The 22,896-nt window shown below is 38.0% G+C and overlaps 1 protein-coding gene across 5 annotated transcripts in view; it reads left to right on the top strand.

The window, feature by feature from the left end:
* Positions 1-22,468, top strand: part of LOC124789756 — a 346,576-nt gene extending 324,108 nt beyond the window's left edge. For 2 of the 5 annotated variants that reach the window (XM_047257213.1, XM_047257219.1), the window contains exons 9-11: positions 7,652-7,882; positions 18,787-18,901; positions 21,357-22,466. In XM_047257213.1, coding sequence (XP_047113169.1) covers positions 7,652-7,882; positions 18,787-18,901; positions 21,357-21,522 — 512 coding nt within the window. In that variant the 3' untranslated portion in view covers positions 21,523-22,466. Of the gene's footprint in view, positions 1-7,651; positions 7,883-18,786; positions 18,902-21,356 lie in introns of all 5 variants that reach the window. The other 3 variants (XM_047257243.1, XM_047257237.1, XM_047257227.1) reach the window with 2 other exon arrangements.
* Positions 22,469-22,896: the final 428 nt, after the last annotated feature.

Raw genomic sequence — 22,896 nt, forward strand, 5'->3', positions numbered from 1 at the left:
CTTACACAAAAGAAAACAGGTTGACAACATATTAAAATTCATAGAAAACATAGAAAATGGTTTAGCTATCCAAAAAATCAAAATTCCTAACAGTATCAAGAAATGGAGTACTATTTACAAAATTAATCAGAGTACATGGTCATAAAAAACAGGTATATCAAAATATGCAAATTAATAATTAATTACAGAGAATACACATTTTATATAACCTTTTCATAATTAATACTCTCGCCATGAGAGTCCACTTAACGCTAAACAAGAAAATAATATACATCAGATCGAAAAAAACATAAATATTGACAGCAGAATTCTTTCACATCAGCTGTCCGGGAAGAAAAACAACTCCGCCTTCCGTACCCCCAAGTAGAAAGAATCCCGACAGCGGTACAACCGACAGCGGCTCCGCCTCGCCAGTACTGTTGCGCCCGCCTGTGCGGCACGCTTGATCTCACTCACCCTTGTAACGGCATTTCCAGAACATCAGTTTCACTGAATTCTTTCGGAAAAACTCACTCCCGAGTAATCTCAAGGAGTCCATTAACTCTATCACAGTGGATAACTCAACACTGTCCATCATCACAGGCATGTACTAGCCTGAAACTTAAAACAGCACGTAAGTACATCGGCAATGACTAGTAAAACACACATTCATGAAATCTTACAGCTAGTTACAAAATCATATTTACATTCCTTAATCTACTGTGACTCAGCCGAAAACTTAAACTAGCAGCTTGGATTTTTCAATTGATTAATAATCAGTTAATCTGAAATCATTTAATCAAAATTAATTACTTATTACTCACAACTTCTTTAATGTCCTCTTGGTCAGGCAAAAGCATGGCAATCTAGCAAATCGTTAAATATTACAATCTATATTTACATAAAGTACAAATTACCCTTCCTGTGGTATTAATCAATCCTTGGTTGGTGCAATTTCAGGTCTACAATGTTCCGTATACTTAATAGTTTTCCAGAGCTTGGATAATCTAAGCAATAAGCATTTGTGTGAGATATACCAATGACTTTATATGGTCCATTATAAACAAACTTAAATTTAGAGATTTCATTGTCTTATCTCGCTCGATTTCTCATGAGTTTTTACAAGTACTAAGTCTCCGATTGCAAACTTAGCAAAACGCGCTTTAGCATCATGATGGCGTATGCGAGCGTCGGCTTGTAGCTTCATTATTTCTCGCAAACGATCTTTTTTCACACCAATACTAGTGTCAATCCGTGGAGGGAATTTCATTATCTCTTCCACAAGTCCCGGTTTGTCTGAAAACACACTCTTATTCCTCATTATTACTTCATACAGGCCTCGTCTTTGTTCGTGTGTTACGTTTGACACACCGTCTACAATACGTTCCAATTCACTTTCTACACTATTGTCAATGTCGAGATTCCTCACGTTACAATAGTTCAAATTCATGCCTGTGTCAATGGCATCCGGCCAGTTAACACTCTGTATAGGCTGTTATTGCCTATGCACACCGTCTCCTGCCTCGTCAAAACTAACTACTATTGTTTTATCTTGTGACTTACATGTCAAAGTTTTGCTTTCGCAATTAATCACTGCACGGTACTTTAATAGCCAATCTAACCCGATAATTACTTCCGTAGTTAAGTCTGGCACAACGACAAACTCTTGTTCACATCGTGCCCCACATATCTCGAAGTTGACAAAAATCTGTTTTGTGACCAGTTTACTGGCCTTCCCAGTAGCACTGATAATTTTCACTCCTGTTACTGGGATAATTATGATACCAGTCTGTCTTTCAGTAACTCAAATATTTTTCCAGATACAGCACTCAATTCTGCACTGGTGTCAGTCAACAAGTTTAGTTGTAGGTCGTGCATATTAACAGACACTACTATATGTCTACACTTGTCCCTGACTGTTTCTTTATTTTCCCACAGTAAATCCTCGTCTATATCCAAGTCATTCCAGAAAAAAACCATCCAGCTTTGATCGTAAATCCAGCTTATCTGGCGGCTTTTTCAGCCTCTTTTCACATACAGTTTTAATTTCAACACGTTTGTTCTGAGGCTTAGTCTGTAGCTCCGCCTCCAATACCGAAACCTTTTCCTGTAACTCGTCAACTAGTGAGTGTTGCTTTGCTATCAATTCACTAATTGTCACCTTCGTTGATTCCTCTTTGGTCAGATTGATCTCATCTGCCAATCTACCTGGAGGAATGTGCCCAGTAGTATCTGCAATTACTTCCTCTGGATCTGCGCAACCCACACTGCTACCGTCTGACCGTATAACGTCAGCTCTAACATACACGCTGTAATATGCGCGCTTTTCTACGAATCATGTCCGGCTATCACTAAAATTCTCGTAATCTTTCTCCTTAATACTTTTGCAATGTTTAAACTGGAGTTTTGCGTCGGATGGGTCGGCCACTTCTACCACTATAACTTTCGGTAAAGTCTGCCGGTCAGGGCGTGAACTTTCCGTTACTACTTCAACATCTAACTCCTGCGGGACGAAACACGACGAATCTTGCTCGTGCTCCCCATTAGCATCAACTATTTCTGGTAAAGTCTGCCGGTTAGGGCCAGAACTTTCTATCACTTCACAAACACTATCTTCCTGCGGGACGAGACGCGACAAATCCAGCCCGCGCTCCCCATACACACTTCTCCCGTACAGGCCCCTATAATCTCTTCGTTCGTCGTATAAGCGACCGAACTGCCTTAACCAGACCTCATCCCTCTCTGCGTCCCCTGGCTCGATGACGGACGTGTTATTTGACATCTGATCTTCTCTCAACAATTGCGAATCATTCTTAAACTCAATCTCCAGTTCCGCTGTAAGTGTTACAGCTGCCACTTTATAATCAATTTCCGGAAAACTACTTAAATTGTTATCACTGACAGTGAATGTATTTTCTAGTGCCATGTCTACAGCTGATCTACTACTTGTGGGTGCACTCCTTTCTCCTAACACTGGCTCACTCTCCTGCTGTTGATTATTCCATACGAAATTTTCACAACGACAACACCTCGGTTTTCTACTGTTATTGGGCCGCCAAAATTTCTCCACGCCCGGTCGGCCCCTCTCCGGCACGGCTAATGGTTTCTCTGTCTCGTCCCAGCAGATACGCTCCCCAGATGCTGCTGAGGCGGCTGATCACACCCTCTGGCGTTATTACTATTCTGCGAAGCGCGTATCACGCTAGTATGATACTGGTTTCTGTCATTCCTGTTATTATTTGCATTGTACCGATTGTCATTATGGCTCGAACCACTATTGTTATTGCTGCCAAGATTGCGGTATGCATTATACCCAAAGTTATCACTGTTGTAGTTGCTGTGGTACCCGTTGTTGTTACCACGGCCTCTACCACTGTCGCAATTATTGCACCAATTGTCCTCGTCCTCAACTCTTTCCAGGAAATCGTTGATTGTCCTGTAATTGCTTCCTATGTAGTGTTTTGTATCATCTGGAAGCTTCTTGTAGAGTTCCCAGACTAATTCGGATTCCGTGCGGCGATCATGCAAATATTCCAACTTGCGGATCCAGCCCTCACAAAACTCCTTCATTGAGCCACGTGAATTCGAATCGAAAGGCCTCGATACTACAAATTTACGCCAGACACTTTGTTGTTTTTGCTCTGACCAGTATTCAGCCAGAACAAATTTTTAAATTCGTCAAAAGTCAGGTTCATAATGTTGAGGTTTAAGCCCCAATGCTTGGCATCACCAGCCAACACGTCAATAACTGCATTAATTTTTCTCTCATTAGTCCATGATCTGGGTAAAACTCTTTCACAATTTTTAATGAAATCCGTCGCGTGTATACCGCCTTTTTTCAAGGGTTCGAACCGCACCTCTTTCGTCAACAATTCGAAACTGTGTGCACAGATTGGCACATAGCTCTGTTTTTCGTCAAGTTTCTTTTCTAATTCCGAAACTCTCGTAATTACTTGGCAAGTGGTTGTCGCAAGCGTTTCCACTTCCCTCTTTTTCTCTTCGCAGGTATTACCCTGCTTCCTCACTTTGGTATCTACTTCGGATACTAGAGCCTTTAAAGTTTCCACCTTCTTTTGATCCTCTTTTTTCACTAATTGAATTTGTTCCGTCACCTTATTCTCGATGATTGGAGCAACTGCTTCTCCTACACTTTTCTCGATTCTGCTAATTTCGGAATAAAAACGAGTATTTATGCTCGCAATTTCTGCCTGAACACCTATCATTTCTTGTTTAAGATTACCAATTTTGGTATTAATCACGACAATATCTTCTTTGATTTTATCAACTTTTGTGTTAACAACTCCAACATTGTTGTTAACAACATTAATAGCTTTGTTCTGATTGTCTAGCTTCCGTTCAATTTTTTCAGACTGATCTTCTTGCTTGGCAGACTGAGCTCCTTGCTTGGCAGCCTGAGTTTTAATTTCTGCCGGTTGACTCTTGATTTCGTTAATCAACACATTCAATAAATCAGTTAAATTTCCGGAAACTACCCGTTTTACTTCCGTAGCGGCTTCCTCTTTAATTGTCCCTCCGTATTCGTCATCAAGGGGTTCAGATTTGATTATCACTTCCGATTCCGAACATTTTCTAAAGTTTGGAATTCCATTTCTGCTCTTTGTTGCATTTTGGCGGTCGCGTCTTTCATGCTAGCCGCCTGCCCCTGAACAATGGGTTCCGCGGTGCGCGTTTCCCACTGTTCGACCGATTGTTCTGTATCCAAGTCTACCAAATTTTGGTAATTGTTGCCTTCACTCATTTTAATAATTTTCAATATAAATGCCAAATCTCAAATCTAATTAGGATTCCTCCCACTACTTATTCCCGCTGACGTAACGACCTGTTTGTAACCAGTACTTTGTTACGAGATTTGCACAATGCAAAATTCGTGTCCAGAAGAACCTCAAATACGAAGATTGTCCTGTCACCAGGTCGCCACGTGTAACCTCCCCCTCACTTATCGACCTTAATTCCAATGAAAAATTAAACCGCGTGTACCTAATGGAAATTTGGGAAAAGCAATCGTCACCGAAGTTAATCTGTCGGTAAAGAGGGAGGAAAGGGTTACATCTAAATGGAAGGAAAAATGCAAATGAAACTGGTGGAAATTAATTTTGAAAATGGGTTAAGTTAATAAAGAAAGTAAATGTGCGGCCTTTACGTTAACAGTTAACTAGCGGTAATTAGATATTTGTGATTTGGGGGAAATTACGGTCACCAGTCCTATGGACAATTACTATTGTAACTGAAAAAGAAAGGTTATTACACATATAATTAGCACTAGAAGCATGGCAACTGAAGGTTGACACGTTTAGTGTGAAAACTGAAAGTTTGTCAGAAGTAATAAATTTTGCTACACTCTGACTTAATTTAGCAAAAGAATTAATAAAATCGGAAAATTGAAAGTTAATTTAGTGACTGAAATTAATAGTGAGCTTTGTTTCTGAAACACATCGAAATTCAGTAAAATACAGTTAGTCTTGGGCTACCTCAACAATCATTTCAAAAGCTACTTGAATCTACGCAACTTAGAAATAAGAGATTTAACTTTGCACTTGAATTAAATGATTCTGAACAATTAACAATAGTAAAATTTAGTACGTACCAAGCTGAGCTGCAGTCACAGGTAAGCTAAAATACGGTAACAAAACTTGCACTCTTAATTTGTGCTTGTGCAATCTAAATATTGTAGCCAGCTATGAATATCTTAACTGAACTTTGAAATTAAAGCAGTGAAATCGAATGATATTACTTTAATGCTGACGTTTGAATTTCAACGACACTCGTGTTCATTCCGGAAAAGGAAGGGACCCTGCTTGGCAATGCAATTGGGACAATGAGCAACAAAGGTTCATGCTATGTTGGTGTAATTTAGTGAGAAAAATTTAACAGTTTGAAAAGCTGAGGTCTGCCATACAGTTCTAAAGCTTTACGTGCTACCAGTCTTCCTTGTTGGTTGATTGAAGGTTTGAAGTTGTCGATCGAGGAGGTGGCGACAGTCACTCATTGTCGGCCGTCGCTGTTGCAGAAGCTGGATGTTGGCGCGCCTTCTTCTCGACACGGTCTCCAGCCAAAACGGGCTCTTGATGTGTGCCAGCTAACGCTTCCCGTCCGCGACACCATGTCTGAAATTAACATAGCAAGTCGAGCGCAATTACATGCTGCCAAACCCCGAAAGCGCGGCAACTTGCGGGAGCGTCACACAACACACCTGCTCCAGTGCACTACTCCAGCCACACTCTCTTCTGCCCGCGCTCCACGCGACAGAGTTAACACTACCAAAGATCCTAAACACTTTGGTTCTCCACACGACCTATCGATGTATTCATTCGACAGCATTGTTTTCCCTAGGCAAGACCCATCGTATAAATACAAATAATATTCACAAAACAAACCAATTATACATCGACATAAATGCATATATAACAATTACAATATACAAAGACACAGAAATGTTATATCTTCAGGTAACAAAATAAGGAAAAAAATTTGCAGTGCAGTAGATGGAAATAGGAGGATATGCATTTCCGGCGTTACAAGTGAATTTACAGTTATCATCACGCAGTTTATTGGGCTTGTTTATCTTGTTAACTGTCTTCTTTCCACTTGTCTGGACCGTTTCACTAACTTTAGTTACAGGGCTTCGATTTATGTAGCATTTTTCTTTTGTGACCTGGTTTGGTTTGGAACTCGCTCGCTGTTTATTGAGTTCATTGTCCTTAGTGTGTTCGTCACAATTTGTTGACAGTACTGTGAGTCTTTTTTTTGGCGAACACAATATCATTTACAAAGTAAGATACATATTTTGCACATCCTTTCCGCTTCTCGAGATTCTCTACAGCTCCAGTTTGCAATTTACTTACTGTTTTATTGGTAGGAACATGATACACCTTCTGCAGCTCGGTATTTTCATTTCTTAGTTGCGAAATTTCTCGTCTTAGGATTTCCACAATTTTTTGTATACTTGAAATGCGTTCATTTAATTTTGCTATTTTACTGTCACACTTCCCACAATTTCCTTTTTTTACGGCAAAACTGTAACTGTTTTTTGCTAGATCACTATGAACAACCACACTAGACACCATCTTGCCAAAGGATGATGTGATATCTTGTGATGTGATATCATGTATAGACTCCTTTTATCAACCTGACAAGTTCCACATCATTAATAAGTGTCGTATTCATGATCTATAGAACAAGTATTAATATAATCTAATCTACTGTCAAACTACCACTACTACAATTGTTGTTGTTCTTCTGGTCATCAATCTGAAGACTGGTTTGATGCAGCTCTCCATGTTAGTCTATCCTGTGCAAGCCCAGTGTAGCTACTGCAATATACATCCATTTGACCCATCTTACTGTATTAAAGCTGTGGTCTTCCTCAATAATTTTTATGCACCACATTTCATTCCGTTACCAATCTGATGCTTCCTTGATGCCTCAGGATATGTTCTATCAATCAATGTCTTCTTTATATTAGGGTATGCCATAAATTTCTACTTTCTCCAATTTGATTCAGAACCTCTTCATTAGTTACGTGATCTGTCACAACTATTGACACTAAAAGAATCTGAGCTCTGTGTGGATTGTAGAATAAATAAATTTACTAACTGGAATAAATTTACAGTAACATTATAATGAACACTGTTTCTAAATACCTTTTACTCAGATGGGGCTATGAGAGATGTCTGCCCACCTCTTGACATTCCTCCACATGGATATGTGGAATGTGCTCGTAGTGCTTCTGTACAGCCTGAGCAACGACATGCTCGTGTTGTGAACCATGCTGGTGCTGTATGCGAGCTGCGATGTCCACATGGCTATCGCCAACGTGGAGAATATCGACGTGTATGTGGGCGTGACAGAAAATGGCAGGGACCAAATTCTGGACACTGCATTCGTGAGTACTTGTTTACTTTCATGTTATACAAATTGCAGATCAGAATTTGTATGGGTTCAGGAAAATAACTACATTCGTTAATTAATGCAGAATTATTTACTATAAATTTTCTGTCAATGGATTATTCTGTTTTCAAAACAGTGTTTAATGCAAGTGCAATTCTCGCACATCTCTCATTGGTAATATGTGCACAGATGTACAACGTATGTATTGTATGATTGGATCGTTTTTTTCTGCCCAGTGCAGTACTTGAATGTGTTCACGTTTTGGATATGTGATCCATGCAGACATTTATTATCTAAAAAAAATTAGATGCCGTTTGATAAGGTACAATTTCTTGTTAAATGTTTGATTATAGACTGAGGTTGTGACAACTGTTGAAACAATGAGGTCTTACCATCATCATCATCATCATCATCATCATCATCATCATCATCATCATCATCATCATAACTAATATTCTGTCCATCAGAACTCAAGCTTGTACATGATTTAGATAAGGAACTGCAAAGGATAGCCTTATTTCCTCGCACCTCCGCCCTTGCTATTTCTAACTATAAGATTGTCTTATACATTTATGGATCCCTAGAGCTACAAGTTATCTTCTGAAATCTGGAAACATAGTATCCAGGGAATCATGTTCTGAAAATTATGAGCAAATACCATGCTGAATTTGGAATATTTGTTAGTCATCCACAGAAAGAGCCACTATAAAATGATGTGTAAATAATTAATACAAATAAAAATGATTTGTTAAAAGATAATTTAAAACACATACCTTATTCTTTTCCACAACCTAGTAATTAAAACATATCTGTAAAGTAGGAAGACCATGAAAATAAAAATATTAGTTATATTTTGTTTTGATGTGGTGTGCCAACAATTCCTCTCTTGTGCCAACATTTTCATCCCAGAGTAGGAGTTGCACCATATGCCCTCAGTTAGTTGCTGGACACATTCCATCTCTATCTTCCTCTGCAGTTTTTATGCTTTACTGCTCTCTCTAATACCATAGAAGTTACGCCCTGATGTCTTAAAAACTGTCCTGTCACCCTGCCTCTTCTTCTTGTCAGTGTTTCCCATGTATTCCTTTCCTTGCTGATTCTGCAGAGAACCTCTCCATTACTTATCTATCAGACCACCTAATTTTCAGCATTCTTCTGTAGCATGACAACTCAAATTATCTGATTTCCTTCTGTTCCAGTTTTATCACAGATCATGTTTCACTACCATAACCATACAATTCTGTGTTCCAAATGTACATTCTAAGAAATTTCTTTCTCAAATTTAGGTCATGTTCAATACTGGCAGTCTTCTCTTGGCCAGAGATGACCTTTTTGCCAGTGCTAGTCTGCTTTTTATGTCCTCTATCCATCATAGGTTATTATGTTGCAAAAATAACAAAATTCCTTAACTTTGTGTACTTCACGTTCTCCAATTCTGACATTACATTTCTCACTGTTCCCATTTCTGCTGCTTCTCATTACTTTCATCTTTCTTCCATTTGCTCTCACACCATATTCTGTAGTCATTTGACTGTTCATTCCATTCAACAGATCCTGTAATTTTTCTTCACTTTCACTGAGGATAGCACTGTCATCAGCAAATCTTATCACTGATATACTTTTACCTTGACTTTTAATCCCACTCTGGAATCTTTCTTTTATTTCCAGCATTGCTTATTCAGTATATAGATTAAACAGTATGGGATGAAAGACTATATCCCCATCTTACATTCATTTTTAATTAGAGCACTTTGTTCTTGGTCTTCAAGTCTTATTAGTCCCTTTTGATCTCGTACATACTGTATTACCGATCTTTCCCTTAAGTTTACCCCGATTTTTTGCAGGATTTTGAATATCTTGCACCATTTTACATTGTATACTGCTTTTTTCAGATCAACAAAATCCTAGAATGTCTTTTGATTTTTCTTGTGTCTCAGTTCTGTTATCAACCACAATGTTAGAACTCCCTTTCCTAAAGCCAAAATGGTGATTGTTTAACAGATCCTCCATTTTATTTTCCATTTTTCTGTATATTATTCTTGTCAGCAACTTGGATGCATCAACTGTTAAGCTAATTTTGGGATAATTCTCATACAAGTTGGCTCTTCCTGTCTTCGGAATCGTGTGGCTGATGTGTTTCTGAAAGTCTGATGGTAGATTGCAAATCTTATACATTCTACACATCATCGTGAATAGTTGTTTGTTGCCTGTTCCGCCAGCCATTTTAGAAATTCTAATGGAATGTTATTTGTTACTTCTGCTTTATTTGATCTTAATTTGTCCAAAGCTCCTTTAAATCCTGATCCTAACACTGGATCCCCTATCTCTTTCCTGTTGACTTCTGTTTATTCTTCTGTCATGTCATCAGAGAAGTATATGCCCTCACAGAGGCCTTTAATGTTTTTTTTACACCTATCCGCTCTCTCCTCCACATTCATCAGTGGAATTCCCATTGTACTCTTGATGTTACTGTCCCTGCTTTTAATTCCACTGAAGGTCATTTTTACTTTTCTATATGCTAATTCAGTCCTTGACCTCCCAATAATCTTTCTTCTTCTTCTTCTTTTTTCCATGCAGCCAGTTTGCCTAGCTTCCCTGCACTTCCTATTTATTTCATTCCTAAATGATTTGTGTTTCTGGATTCCTAAATTTTGCTGAACATTTTTGTACTTCCTTCTTTCATCAATCAACTGAGTATTTCTTCTGTTACCCATGGTTTCTTCACAGCTACCATCCTGGTACTTAATGTTTTTCTCTCCAACTTCTGTGATTGCTCTTTTTAGAGATGTCCATTCCTCTTCACCTGAACTGCCTAATGAGCTATTCTTTATCTGTTAATTTCAGGGAACATCAAGCATATCTCTTCATTCCTTAGTACTTTCGTATCACACTTCTTTGCGCATTGATTCTGCCAGACTAGTCTCTTAAACTTCAGCCAACTCCCCATCATTACTAAATTGTGACTCGAGCCCATATCTTCTCCTGGTGTGCCTTACAATCCCATATCTGATTTCAGAATCCCTGCCTGACCATGATGTAATATATGTAAAATCTTCCCATATTGCCCACCCTTTTCCAAGTATACCTCCTACTCTTGTGATTCTTGAACAAAGTACTCACTATTGCTAGCTGAAATTGACTGCAGAATTCAATTAGTCTTTCTCCTATCTCATTCCTACTACCAACCCACATTCTTCTGTAACCTTTTCTTCTTCTCCTTCCCCTACAATAGCAGTTCAGCCGAACTACTCATTCACTATCCTCATCTACTTTCGCTCTCTCTTCGCCTGCTGCTTGCAACATTCATATGTATACCTGAGCTATTATTGTTGGTGATGATTTGCTGTTGAATATAATAAGAACAACCCTGTCACTGAACTGTTCACAGTAACTTTCTCTCTGTCCAAGCTTCCTATTTATAATTCATCCTAAATCCTGCTGCTGTTGATATTATTCTATACCTGTTGACTACAAATCCTTGTCTTCTTTCAATTTCACTTCACTGACCACCACCCTCCTCCATTACATGTAGATGGAACCTCAGCACTTTCCTTTTCAGATTTTCTAGCTTCCTTACCACATCGTTTATTCAGCCCCCCCCCCCCCCCCCTCCCTCATGGTCACCTTACCCTTGGCAGTCTCCTCCTGGAGATCTGAATAGGGGACTAGTCTGGAATCTCTTGCCAATGCAGAGATCATGATACTTTTTCAATTTACAGGCCATGTGACCTGTGGATACACAATGGGTGGCTCTAAGGCAGTGATTTCAAGGACAAGAAAGTGCCCTGAATCTCTGTCCACACTTCTCCCCTCTTTGACAAGGCTGTTGGCAGAATTAAGAAGATGTCTTATGCCACAAGTCTTTGGCTGCCATTGCTGCTGATTTTTTATTCAAAATTTAAGCAGTGGTGAGGTTCAAATGCAGGATCCAGCACATTTTGATTACTAGTCAAAGGCGCTCCTGCTAGACCGCTAACAATTACAAGACATATATAGTTTTAAAGGCTCTTCCTGAGAAACAACATTGTAGCAACAATTTTACAGTTTTTTCCACCATATTAGTTGACTGAACAGTCCATGGGCATACTCCTGGTTCATAGTGGCAAGCAGGCACAATATTTCGGTGATCAAATGTATCACCCTTGTCAGGTGTGTTGATGAACTGACCTTCAGGCACTGCATACTTCCTGTGCCTCCATGGGATGCTCCGTGCATGGTCTGTGCCCAAGGGAGCATATCGGCAATCAAAAAGATGATTGTGTTGGTGGCTGTGGCCAGCCATCAAAATACACATGAGGGACAATTTTAACGACCAAGACTGTGCTTATATTCTCAGCAAGGCTTGGGAACCAGGACAGGTCTAATTAAGACACTCAGGAAAAACAATGAGCTGGTAACCTGACAAATGAAGTGCCTACATCAATGCTGCCACAGTAGGAGCACTCCAGTGTGTCACCAACCACAGCAGCTGACATGATTACCTCTTCGGCCACTACCACATGTCCTCGGGCACAGATCACGTATCAGTCAGCTTGAGGGGGCAAGGCCGCATGCCCCCTGGAGGTCAATTCATCAGTGTACTTGATGATGGTGATATGTCTGCTCACTGAAATATTGTGCCTGCTGCACACTATGAACTGGCAGTAAAGCTTTGGACTGTTTGATTAGCATTGTAAGGAATGATTTTAAAGTGTACAACTAATGCTGACCTGAAATATTGGTCTAATGAAGATGCCTCATAGTGGAACAGTTGTCATGTAAATGATGTACAATTATACCCATTCTTTTTGTGAAAAAAGGAACTACAGGTGTTGTATGTGTATGGACGTACTTTTCCCTCCAGTCATCTGTTATATTAGGATAGCAGGGTAATTCCTAAAACCATGTTGCTAACAATGGCCTCTAAAATCAACATAATGTAGTGGTCCATTACTAGCCTAATGTCCCATCTCAAATGACTGAAGAGATTATTATTGATTCCACTGCTTATAAAGTTGTGATATTCTCTCCTATCAGCTTTATTATGGGTTATTTTAAATTATCTGAAGTCGCCCATCAGGCTCTGAAAAAATAAAGTAGTTATTTTGGTTCCATTTCTCTCTTAATATTCTGCTGGAAAGATTAATTTAGATTGAAATATACTTATTTTGAAACCAACTTGCTGTAGAGACAGAAAATTTAACAAAAATTGTGTAACTCTACTATATTCAGCATGGAACTGGTAATAAAACTGTAAAACAAATACACACAAAAAAACTAAAACAAAGAAGCAGCAAAATTATACAAATATATTGTGTTTGCCAGAAAACTGGAAAATTAGTAGCCAGATGTAGGAAGAAACAAAAGTATTTATCTGTGCAATCACCTAAACACCAATACTGCGGTAAGGAAAATGTCAAGACAGGCTGGTGCCTGCAGTGTCCACAACAGCCCAGTTCAGATCCTGATTTACAGTTGTGTTGTAAGCATAAATGTCACTAAATAGCAAGCTTCTCCTTGGGAATGTGGTTATTAATCATTTGATGACGATCAGACAAACTGGCATTATGAAGCATGAATAGAAAGACCTAGAAATATTTTTTACAGAAAGTAACAAGGCACCAAATAAGATTTTATGTTCATAATTTGATGTTTCAATGACTTTTTATTTATGCTCAGTTGTTCTCATGTTTTTTGGTGTCTTTGAGAAATTTTGCAAAACAGACATGCAGGGATATTGCAATCACTTTTTATACGATGTTACTTATAATCCGTCTTGATTGCAAAATGTTTATTCACACAAGCGGTTTTGGTTCCTCTAGAACCATCTTCAGATCTGAAATGACAATGATACTAATTTACTATTTCACAAATGCAAGCCTATTTCATCCTAACTGATCAACATCAAATGTACCAGAACATACCTGCAATTTTGGTTACAGTAGTAACTCACCCACACTCAGCAACCTTCACATGCAGCGTCACATTAAATTGGTTGGCAGAAGACACGTCATCTGTATTAATTATAAAACTCTTACCGACAGGTGGCGTCTGGTACATTTGTTACATTCCATATGCATATACTGTTTTAAGCAGATTTTTATCATTTGCTTTTATGTCTAAAAATACTTAGTTAAAATCTATAGTTGTCAAGGTTAAAATCTGTACTTGTCAAAATTAAAATACGTAATATAATTATCGTTTTTGTACGATCGAAAACAAAGGGCGATTTCTATATCCATGGCGCTGGTGTAGACTTGTTTTCCTCCATGGTCCACTTCCATGGTTCCCGCTATTTCGGTGTTGTGCCGTGAGCCGTTCGGAAGTCTGATGTCTATCGCTATTGGTAAGAGGGCTGTGCAGGAGGGCCCCGTCAACGACGCTAGGTGCTGTACACATCTTCCCGCTGTTTCCCCACGCACCATCTCTCATCCCTCAGCTTGGACTTCTATACGCAACAGTGATCATTTCAGTAAGTTGTCATAAATACTAAAATAGGCGTTATGACTGAACTTGCTTTGCTTGTTGAGGATTAAATCTGGGTCTTTCTTTTTGTGGGTGTATATTTCAACTTCTAAAATGTTAAGAAACTGTCCCTTATGAGCTCTATGTAGGATTTCTAAGTTTTGTTCAATGTTCATGACTAAGTGCTTTAAGGCACCCCAAACGCTGTTTTGTTTTGAGAGTAGGTGTGCTCCCTGAATCTAGTTTCAAAGTTCCTACCAGTCTGCGCTATGTATTGTTTACAGCAGTCATCACATTTGATCTTATATACACCTGAATCCTGAAATTTATTCCTACTATTACATATTTTGTGCTGGAGCTTCAATTTTAGCGTGTTATTTGTTCGGAACCCTTTTTTAACGTCGGATTTACAGAAGCATCTTTCAATCTTATCTGTAATTCTTCCACTGTAAGTGAAAGCCATGTATGTTTAATGAAACAAATAGAAGGAAGTCAAGTCACAGTTAAGAGGAACAAGAAAAAATATTTTAGTATTTATGATGACATCAGTGTTGCGTATAGAAGTCCAAGCCGAAGGATGAGAGATGGTGCACGTGGATACAGCTGGAAGATGTGTACAGCACCTAGCATCATTGACGGGGCCCTCCTGCACAGCCCTCTTACCCATGGCGATGGATATCAGACGACCGAATGGCTCGCAGCACAACACCAAAATAGCGGGAACCATGGAAGCAGACCATGGAGGAAAACAAGTCTACACCAGCGCCATGGATATAGAAATCACCCTTTGTTTTCGATCGTACAAAAATGATAATTTTATTATCTATTTTAATTTTGACAATTACAGATTTTAACCTTGACAACTATAGATCTTAACTAAGTATTTTTAGAGATAAAAGCAAATTAGAAAAATCTACTTAATACAGTATGTACATATGTAATGTAACATATGCACTAGTCACCACCTGTCAGTAAGAATTTTATAATTAATATAAATGATGTGCATTCTGCCAACCAATTTAATGTGATGCAGCATGTGAAGGTTGCCGAGTGTGGACGGGTTACTCCTGCAACCAAAATTGCAGGTACGTTCTGGTAAATTTGATGTCGATCAGATAAGATGAAATAGGCTTGCATTTGTGAAACAGTAAATTAGTACCACTGTCATTTCAGATCTGAAGATGGTTCTAGAGGAACCGAAACTGCTCATGCGAATAAACATTTTGCAATCCAGACGGATTATAAGTAATATTGAATTTGAGAAACATGTTTGTATTTGTTTCGTACAGCTGACTGACATCTTACCAATTACTTCATTATAATTGATATTTTGCTAAACACAGTAATGTTATACACTGAAGCACCAAAGAAACTGGTATAGGCATGTGTATTCAAATACAGAGATATGTAAACAGGCAGAATACAGCACTGTGGTCAGCAATGCCTATGTAAGACAACAAGTGTCTGGTATAGCTGTTAGATCAGTTACTGTTGCTACAGTGGTAGGTTATCAAGATTTAAATGTGTTTGAACAGGGTGTTGTAGTTGGCACAACAAAACATCAAATCTCCGACATTGCTGCAGCTGGAAAAAAATCCTGCAAGACTGGGATCAACAGTGACTGAAAAGAATTGTTCAGTGTGACAGAAGTGCAACCCTTCCACAAATTACTGCAGATTTCAATGCTGGGCCATCAACAAGTGTCAGTGTGTGAACCATGCAACGAAACATCATCGATATGGGCTTTCGGAGCCAAAGGTCTACTCATGTTCCCTTGATGACTGCACGACACAAAGCTTTATGCCTCTCCTGGACCTGTCAACACTGACACTGGACTGTTGTTGACCGGGAACATGTTGCCTGGTTGGATGAGTCTCATTTCAAATTATATCGAGTCGATGAACGTGTATGGGTATGGAGACAATCTCACAAATCCAAGGACCCTGCATGTCTCCGAGCGAGGTAGCGCATTGGCTAGCACACTGGACTCGCATTTGGGAGGACGACAGTTCAATCCCGCATCCAGCCATCCTGATTTAGGTTTTCTGTGATTTCCCTAAATCGCTCCAGGCAAATATCGGGATGGTTCCTTTGGAAGGGCATGGCTGACTTCCTTCCCCGTCCTTCCCTAATCCGATGAGACTGATGACCTCGTTGTCTGGTCTCCTCCCCTAAACAGCCCTGCATGTCAGCAGAGGCTGTTCAAGCTGGTGGAGGCTCTGTAATGGTGTGGGGCATGTGCAGTTGGAGTGATATGGGACCCCTGATATATCTAGATATGACTCTGACAGGTGACACGTACATAAGCATCCTGTCTGATCACCTGGATCCATTCATGTCCTTTGTGCATTCTGAAGGACTTGGGAAATTCCAGCAGGATGATGCGACACCCCATACATCTAGAACTGCAACAGAGTATCTCCAGGAACACTCTTCTGAGTTCAAACACTTCCTCAGGCCACCAAACGCCACAGACATGAACATTATTGAGCATATCTGGAATGCCTTGCAAAGCGCTGTTCAGAAGAGATCTCCACTCCACCGTACTCTTACGGATTTATGGACAGCCCTGCAGGATTCACGGCATTAATTCCCTCCATCACTACTTCAGACATTAGCCGAATCCATGCCACATCATGCTGCCAACCTCCTGTGTGCTTGCGGGGGCTCCTACATGATATTAGGCAGGTGTACCAGTTTATTTGTTCTTCAATGTATGTGACAATGAAAACTTTATCATTTGGATGTCAATTATTTTCTGCCATGATATTTCAGCACACAATATTCTGCCCATCTTCAGATGTGCACTGGGAAAGCTCTATTAATCTCCTGTTTCTGAGATTCCTACAGTATACCTATGGTGTACTTCTTATGTCAGTGTGCGTGCATTATTTTCGTGCAAGAGCTGCTGCTATGAGTCTGCGTGCTACCCTGAGCAGTTTCTATGGTGGAAGTTGGGTTTATCAGTATCAGACTGATCATCTCCTTTCAGTAAAATCACAGCAGGATATAATCTATGCATAACATAAAGTTTCCCTATCAAAGGATTTCAAACGATGTCTCTGTCCTGATTAATGAGGTTCTCAGACAAATGATGATGGAGTCCTAAAAGTTCAATTTATGGGGCACAAATTTTGTTGAATTGTCTGCTGAATGACTAAAACAAATACAATGATTCGATGGGTTGTGGGAGAAGAGTATGCTGCCAGTGCTCCTACAATGTACTCTTGATGTGTGTTGTTGGTTTCCCTGTACAAGATTTAATGCACTTGCGTGGAATCCTGTAAATGCCTGCCTTATGTGTCACCAGGAACTGCCAAGTTTTCTGCTGGAGTACTGAAGTCCACTTTAACCTGATGTTCCAGGAAAATTATTATTGTTGCAGAAATATTCCCAAAATATGGGGTATCAAAAGCTCACTCATACAGATTCACGAGCTAACAGTTCCCACCATCTGGCACACTGGCTTTCTCAAGACCTTGATTCATCAAGATCTTACCATCTCAATTGCAGGAGCCTGCAGAAAGAATTGGAACATCTGCAAAATGTGTAAATACAAAATGGATATTTATCTTGTCAGATACAGAGGGCACTACAGACATCTAAGTGATAGTATAATGATACAGATGAGGCCTTCAAGATGGGAGGTGCTATGTCTTTTATTGAGATTGTTACAACAAAATTATGTAGGGTACGGAGTAAATGTATGCATCAGTGGTGTGTTAAATAGAGAAGTTCTGCACACCTTTTCCAGTATATATCTGAAGATGTTCAGAAGACTGTTTTGAAATATCATGACAGGAAATTACTAACCCCTAACAAGTATCCAGTAACCTCATAGAACAAACTATTTGCTAGGAAATTTTTAAATATCGCAACTTATGACAAGCTTCCAATAGTTTCTTTCATGAACTAATGGCTGGTACCTATTAAATCTTAGAGAAATTCCAAACTTAAAATATTTTAAGCTGATACAGTGTACCTACAGGCATAACAACAATACATTTTGTAACCTAATTTAATGATCTAAAATTCACTGGGGAAAATATTATGAAAAGGATAGTTGCTACTACCATATAGTGGAGATGCCAAGTCGAAGACTGTCAAACAAAGATTTTGGCGAGACAGACATCCATCAGAATAGACAACACAATGTTGTCTATTCTGACGAACATCTGTTTGGTCAAAAGCTTAGTTTGACCATCTTTTTATTGTGCCTACCTGTGACTCAGCATCTCCGCTGTTGGTGAGTAACAACTATCCTCCTCATAGTACTGTCATTATTCCATCCTGGATTTTCGACTGTTTGCTTCACTGAGGGAAAAAATTTATGCTTCACAAAAATACATATTTTCTTGTGTGTAATGTGTATATTTGGATGCATTTTGTTAGTGTAAAACTTTTGAAAGCAGTGACAATCTTTTAACATTTCACATACAATTCTTTGTATTCCAGCATGGCCAGTGCCAGTTATTCAATGTCCAAAAAATGTTACATATTACTTGGATCCTGGACGGAGTACGGCCTATATTGAATTTCCAAAACCGAGAACAAGTGTTGACTGGTCACGGTATGTTATTTTAGATTTTACATCATTTGTTTTCATGGTTATTTTCAATAAGAAACCTATGGAACAATGAACTGAAGTTTTTTATGTATTCACTGTACCAATTAATAAATTGTTGCCTTAAATGGCTCTTCTTTGCCAAATGTATTTCTAAGCCAATCTTCATAATATTTAGGCATTAATGAGAAATTAAAATCATAAAAAAATCAGTGTGGAAAAGTAACAAACCAATGGAGCAAATCAAACAAACAACATGGCAAGCAACTTGCAAAACATTAGAAAGTAGTTGTCGTATAAAAACAATTTTCATTCGTTTTTAGAACTACGGCAGTCTAAAATTTCCCAGAGTCTCCCTTCGTACTGACTGCCTGTAATGCAGATAAATATTGAGAACTAATGGAAGAACTTAACTGAGCAAGATTGAAAATTATCCTAAAAGTCAACTGCACTTAAAGTAAAATAATGTACAATGAAAACTTTGAAAAGAAACTAGACAAATTAACAATGAAGCACAGGAACCAAATGAAGAATTCTTGAGAGTTGAACTTGAATACAATTGGATATACAGCCAAGGACATAAAAAGAAGTTTAAAAAATGACCTGGATTTCTTTTGGTAAACAAAAGATTTTCAAAACTACACTTCCAATTTATACAACATATGGCAGTGCCACAAGAACATTTAATGCAAAAAGTATTTGAATTTTGAAGGTTTTTCAATAAGCAATGGAGAAATCCATCCTGAGAATTTGTATAAGAAACAAGACATTCTCATCTAAGACTGAATGTGGAAATCTGTGGAGCAATGGTTTATGTAATTAGTATGTATTCTTTGAGTTACAAGAATATTTGAAGTTAAGATCTCAGAGATTTGTTAGCATCGCAAAAGCACCACATTTTGTAAAAAAAAAAAAAAAAAAAATAGCATTCAAACTTGGGGTGGAGCACACAGTCATTCTTTTAACAGAGCAACAAGAAAGAGGTTGGTTGTTGGTTACCCATGCTAGCAGGTCTACAGTAAAACACATTTGCTGTTGATGAGTCACTTTTATGTTTGTTGTGCAAGAGCTGATACAACAATTTATTAAATTAATAGCATTCAGACTTGGGGTGAAGCAAACAGTCACTCTTTTAATGGAGCAGTAAGAAGGTCAGTTAGTTACCTATGCTAGCAGATTAACATAAAACATATTTGCTTTCGATGTCTCTCTTTTATGTCAGCAGTGTAAGAAGTGAACATGTTGCTGCAGAGTGAAACACATCTCATGAACTGAGTTTGCAAGGGAGCTTCTGTGAAAGGAAAGTAGGTGAGAGGTACTGGTAGAAGTCACTCTCTGAAGGCAGATCACGAGTCATACCTGGATAGTGCAGTCAGTTACAGGATTGTCAATGAAAGACAAGTTTCCAGGTTCCACCCTTGATTGCACACACTGTTTTACACTGCCAAGAAGTTTAAAAAGAACTTATGGTTTGGCTATAGTGGTTTCCAAGATCTTAAGTATCTATGATACACACACACACACACACACACACACACACACACACACACACACACACACACACACACACACACACACACAGACAGACAGACAGACAGACAGATATATATATAATTTTTATTAAGCAGCAACTATACTTTTCATAATACTGTACTTATCCTAAACTATCACAATGTTCTCAAATATAATAATTTATTCCATTTAAGGAGCTATTTATTAATGATTTTCTTTGTGCATATCACCTTAGGAATAAGTCTGATTCTGATTGTTATAATTACAATTATTGTTTTGCTAATTGGCTCACCTTCTTTGTAACATAAAGAAGAGTTGTCTTAAGATAGATGAGCCACTTTCACAAACATTGTTGCAAGGTGTAGACCTCTCCTCTATTGAGTTTTGGCATTCAGAAAGTTTTCCAAGTGTTTGTTCACATGATGCATTCTAAATCAGGGACAAATATCAGCTTCACCCATTGAAACATTGATGTTTATAATAATAGAATTGTCAAGTACAAGAAACTCATTTACAACATTTTGGCACTCTTTTCAACTTTTATATAAGTTAAGATTGTTTGCATTAACCTGTTTACGTATGTCTGTTAATTCACATAGGTTTAACAATTTTCCACTTCATTTAGACCATTAGATTCATTATATTTCACAATGTGGACAATCTTTTGATGGTGTCTTGATTTTCTTATATTCACTTGCATAGTGTACAACTTCAGAATATGATTGTTATTTTTTTCCCCTCAGCAGAATAAATGTCTGTCCTAAAAGTAATTGTACCTTATACTTTTACTTTTTGAGTCAGGCTTGTGTCAATAGTTTGATGACTATAAAAATGTGTTTATGGATACTAAGGTGGTTCTTCTTCTTTTCAAATTATATTTTCTAAATTGTTGGTGGTTTACAGTTCTTTCTTGTTTATTATGTAGGGTAACCAATTTTTTTTTCTTCAGGAACATAGAATCTTTCCCCCAATGGGGAAAAGATTTAGAAGCAGACCTACCAGAAGGACACTGGGAAGTGAAATTCATTGCCAGGCATCCTGTATCTCATCATGTCTCAGATTGCACTTTTTCCATAAATGTGGTCAAAAGAACATTTCAAGTACCTGTTCCTTGATTCAATAATAGTGTAACATTAATTTCAGCTAAGATATTGCCTTGCGTATGAAGTACATTTTCTCAAGATATGAGATGTGATCACTGCCAAAGGGACAGAAATATGTTATGTACAGTTATAGCTCTATTTATTTGTCACATACTTTCTGTCCATAAAATGTGTAAAGATATTTATTTTTTACTTCTGAGTTTTTTAATTTATAAGAAAACTGTAAAAATGTTTACTAAATATTACTACATTTGTACATAAAATTTTTTAACTGTGCATAAATTATTGAACTCAAACAGTTATTAGACCTTTCCACTGAACTGAGCTTATAATTTCATTCCTTGTAATCAATGAGAAACATTTGCTGTTATGATATTTTTTAAAATACTGTAAAAAATGCTGGATGTAGAACCAGAAAGGCTGCAGAATAAAAGTTTACCATCCTTGGTACTTGCTACACTAAGAAAATCATAATATTTGTTTGTATAAATCTCTAAGGCAGATAATGACAAATGTATTACCATTTTACAAATTGTCTGGTTAATATTGAGTGAGAGTTGAGAAGAAATTATGATAACTGCGAGAATGGATATAACAGTTTTAGGTTTACTGGCACGTTCAAAATTATTGATCAACTATAAGAACTGTATACATTAACAAATGGAAATATCTATGGAATCTAGTAAAATAAGGAATAAATTAAACATTCCTTTTTCCCATTTTACCCACTTCACAAATATAGTACTAGAATATTAAAATTTGGAAATGCCAACAAACAATAAAATAATAATGCATAATGTGCAGTCAGTTTTAAAATAGCTTAGACACTGCAGAGTGACACATAAGAACCACATGAAAATACCTGTAAAAGCATGTGTAATAGTTTTAGACATACAAGGATGTTTAAAGGTGTCCATTTAATATTAAAAACTTTAGATGCTATAAATTACAAATATCAATAGGACTGTTAAGAGATTAAAGTAATAAATTATGCACTCCTTTTTACACATTTATTGTTTTCTATCCATAACACCTGTATTTCTTAATTACATATGATACATAGAAATGTGCAGATGACTCACATTTTTCACTGTCTCACATACACAGAATAGTTTCAACTAAAGAAGCCCTCAGCTTAGTTTTATACAATAGTCTACAATGCTATCATCAGAAGAGGTGTACTAAAATATTGACGCAATCTTTCAAGACTGTATAAATTTATGTTGACGGTAACAAATACATGTTTGGGTCCTTGGTCCATGGTAATCACCGGTTTTTTCTCCTCAGAGGATTTTACCAAGCCTAATGACTTCTTTTAGTAATGTTTACACTAACAACCCGATCAAATGCAATATTTACCTTACAACATGCTCTCAAACTGCTGCA

Source organism: Schistocerca piceifrons, chromosome 1, assembly GCF_021461385.2.
Source record: "Schistocerca piceifrons isolate TAMUIC-IGC-003096 chromosome 1, iqSchPice1.1, whole genome shotgun sequence".
Classification (NCBI taxonomy): Eukaryota; Metazoa; Arthropoda; class Insecta; order Orthoptera; family Acrididae; genus Schistocerca; species Schistocerca piceifrons.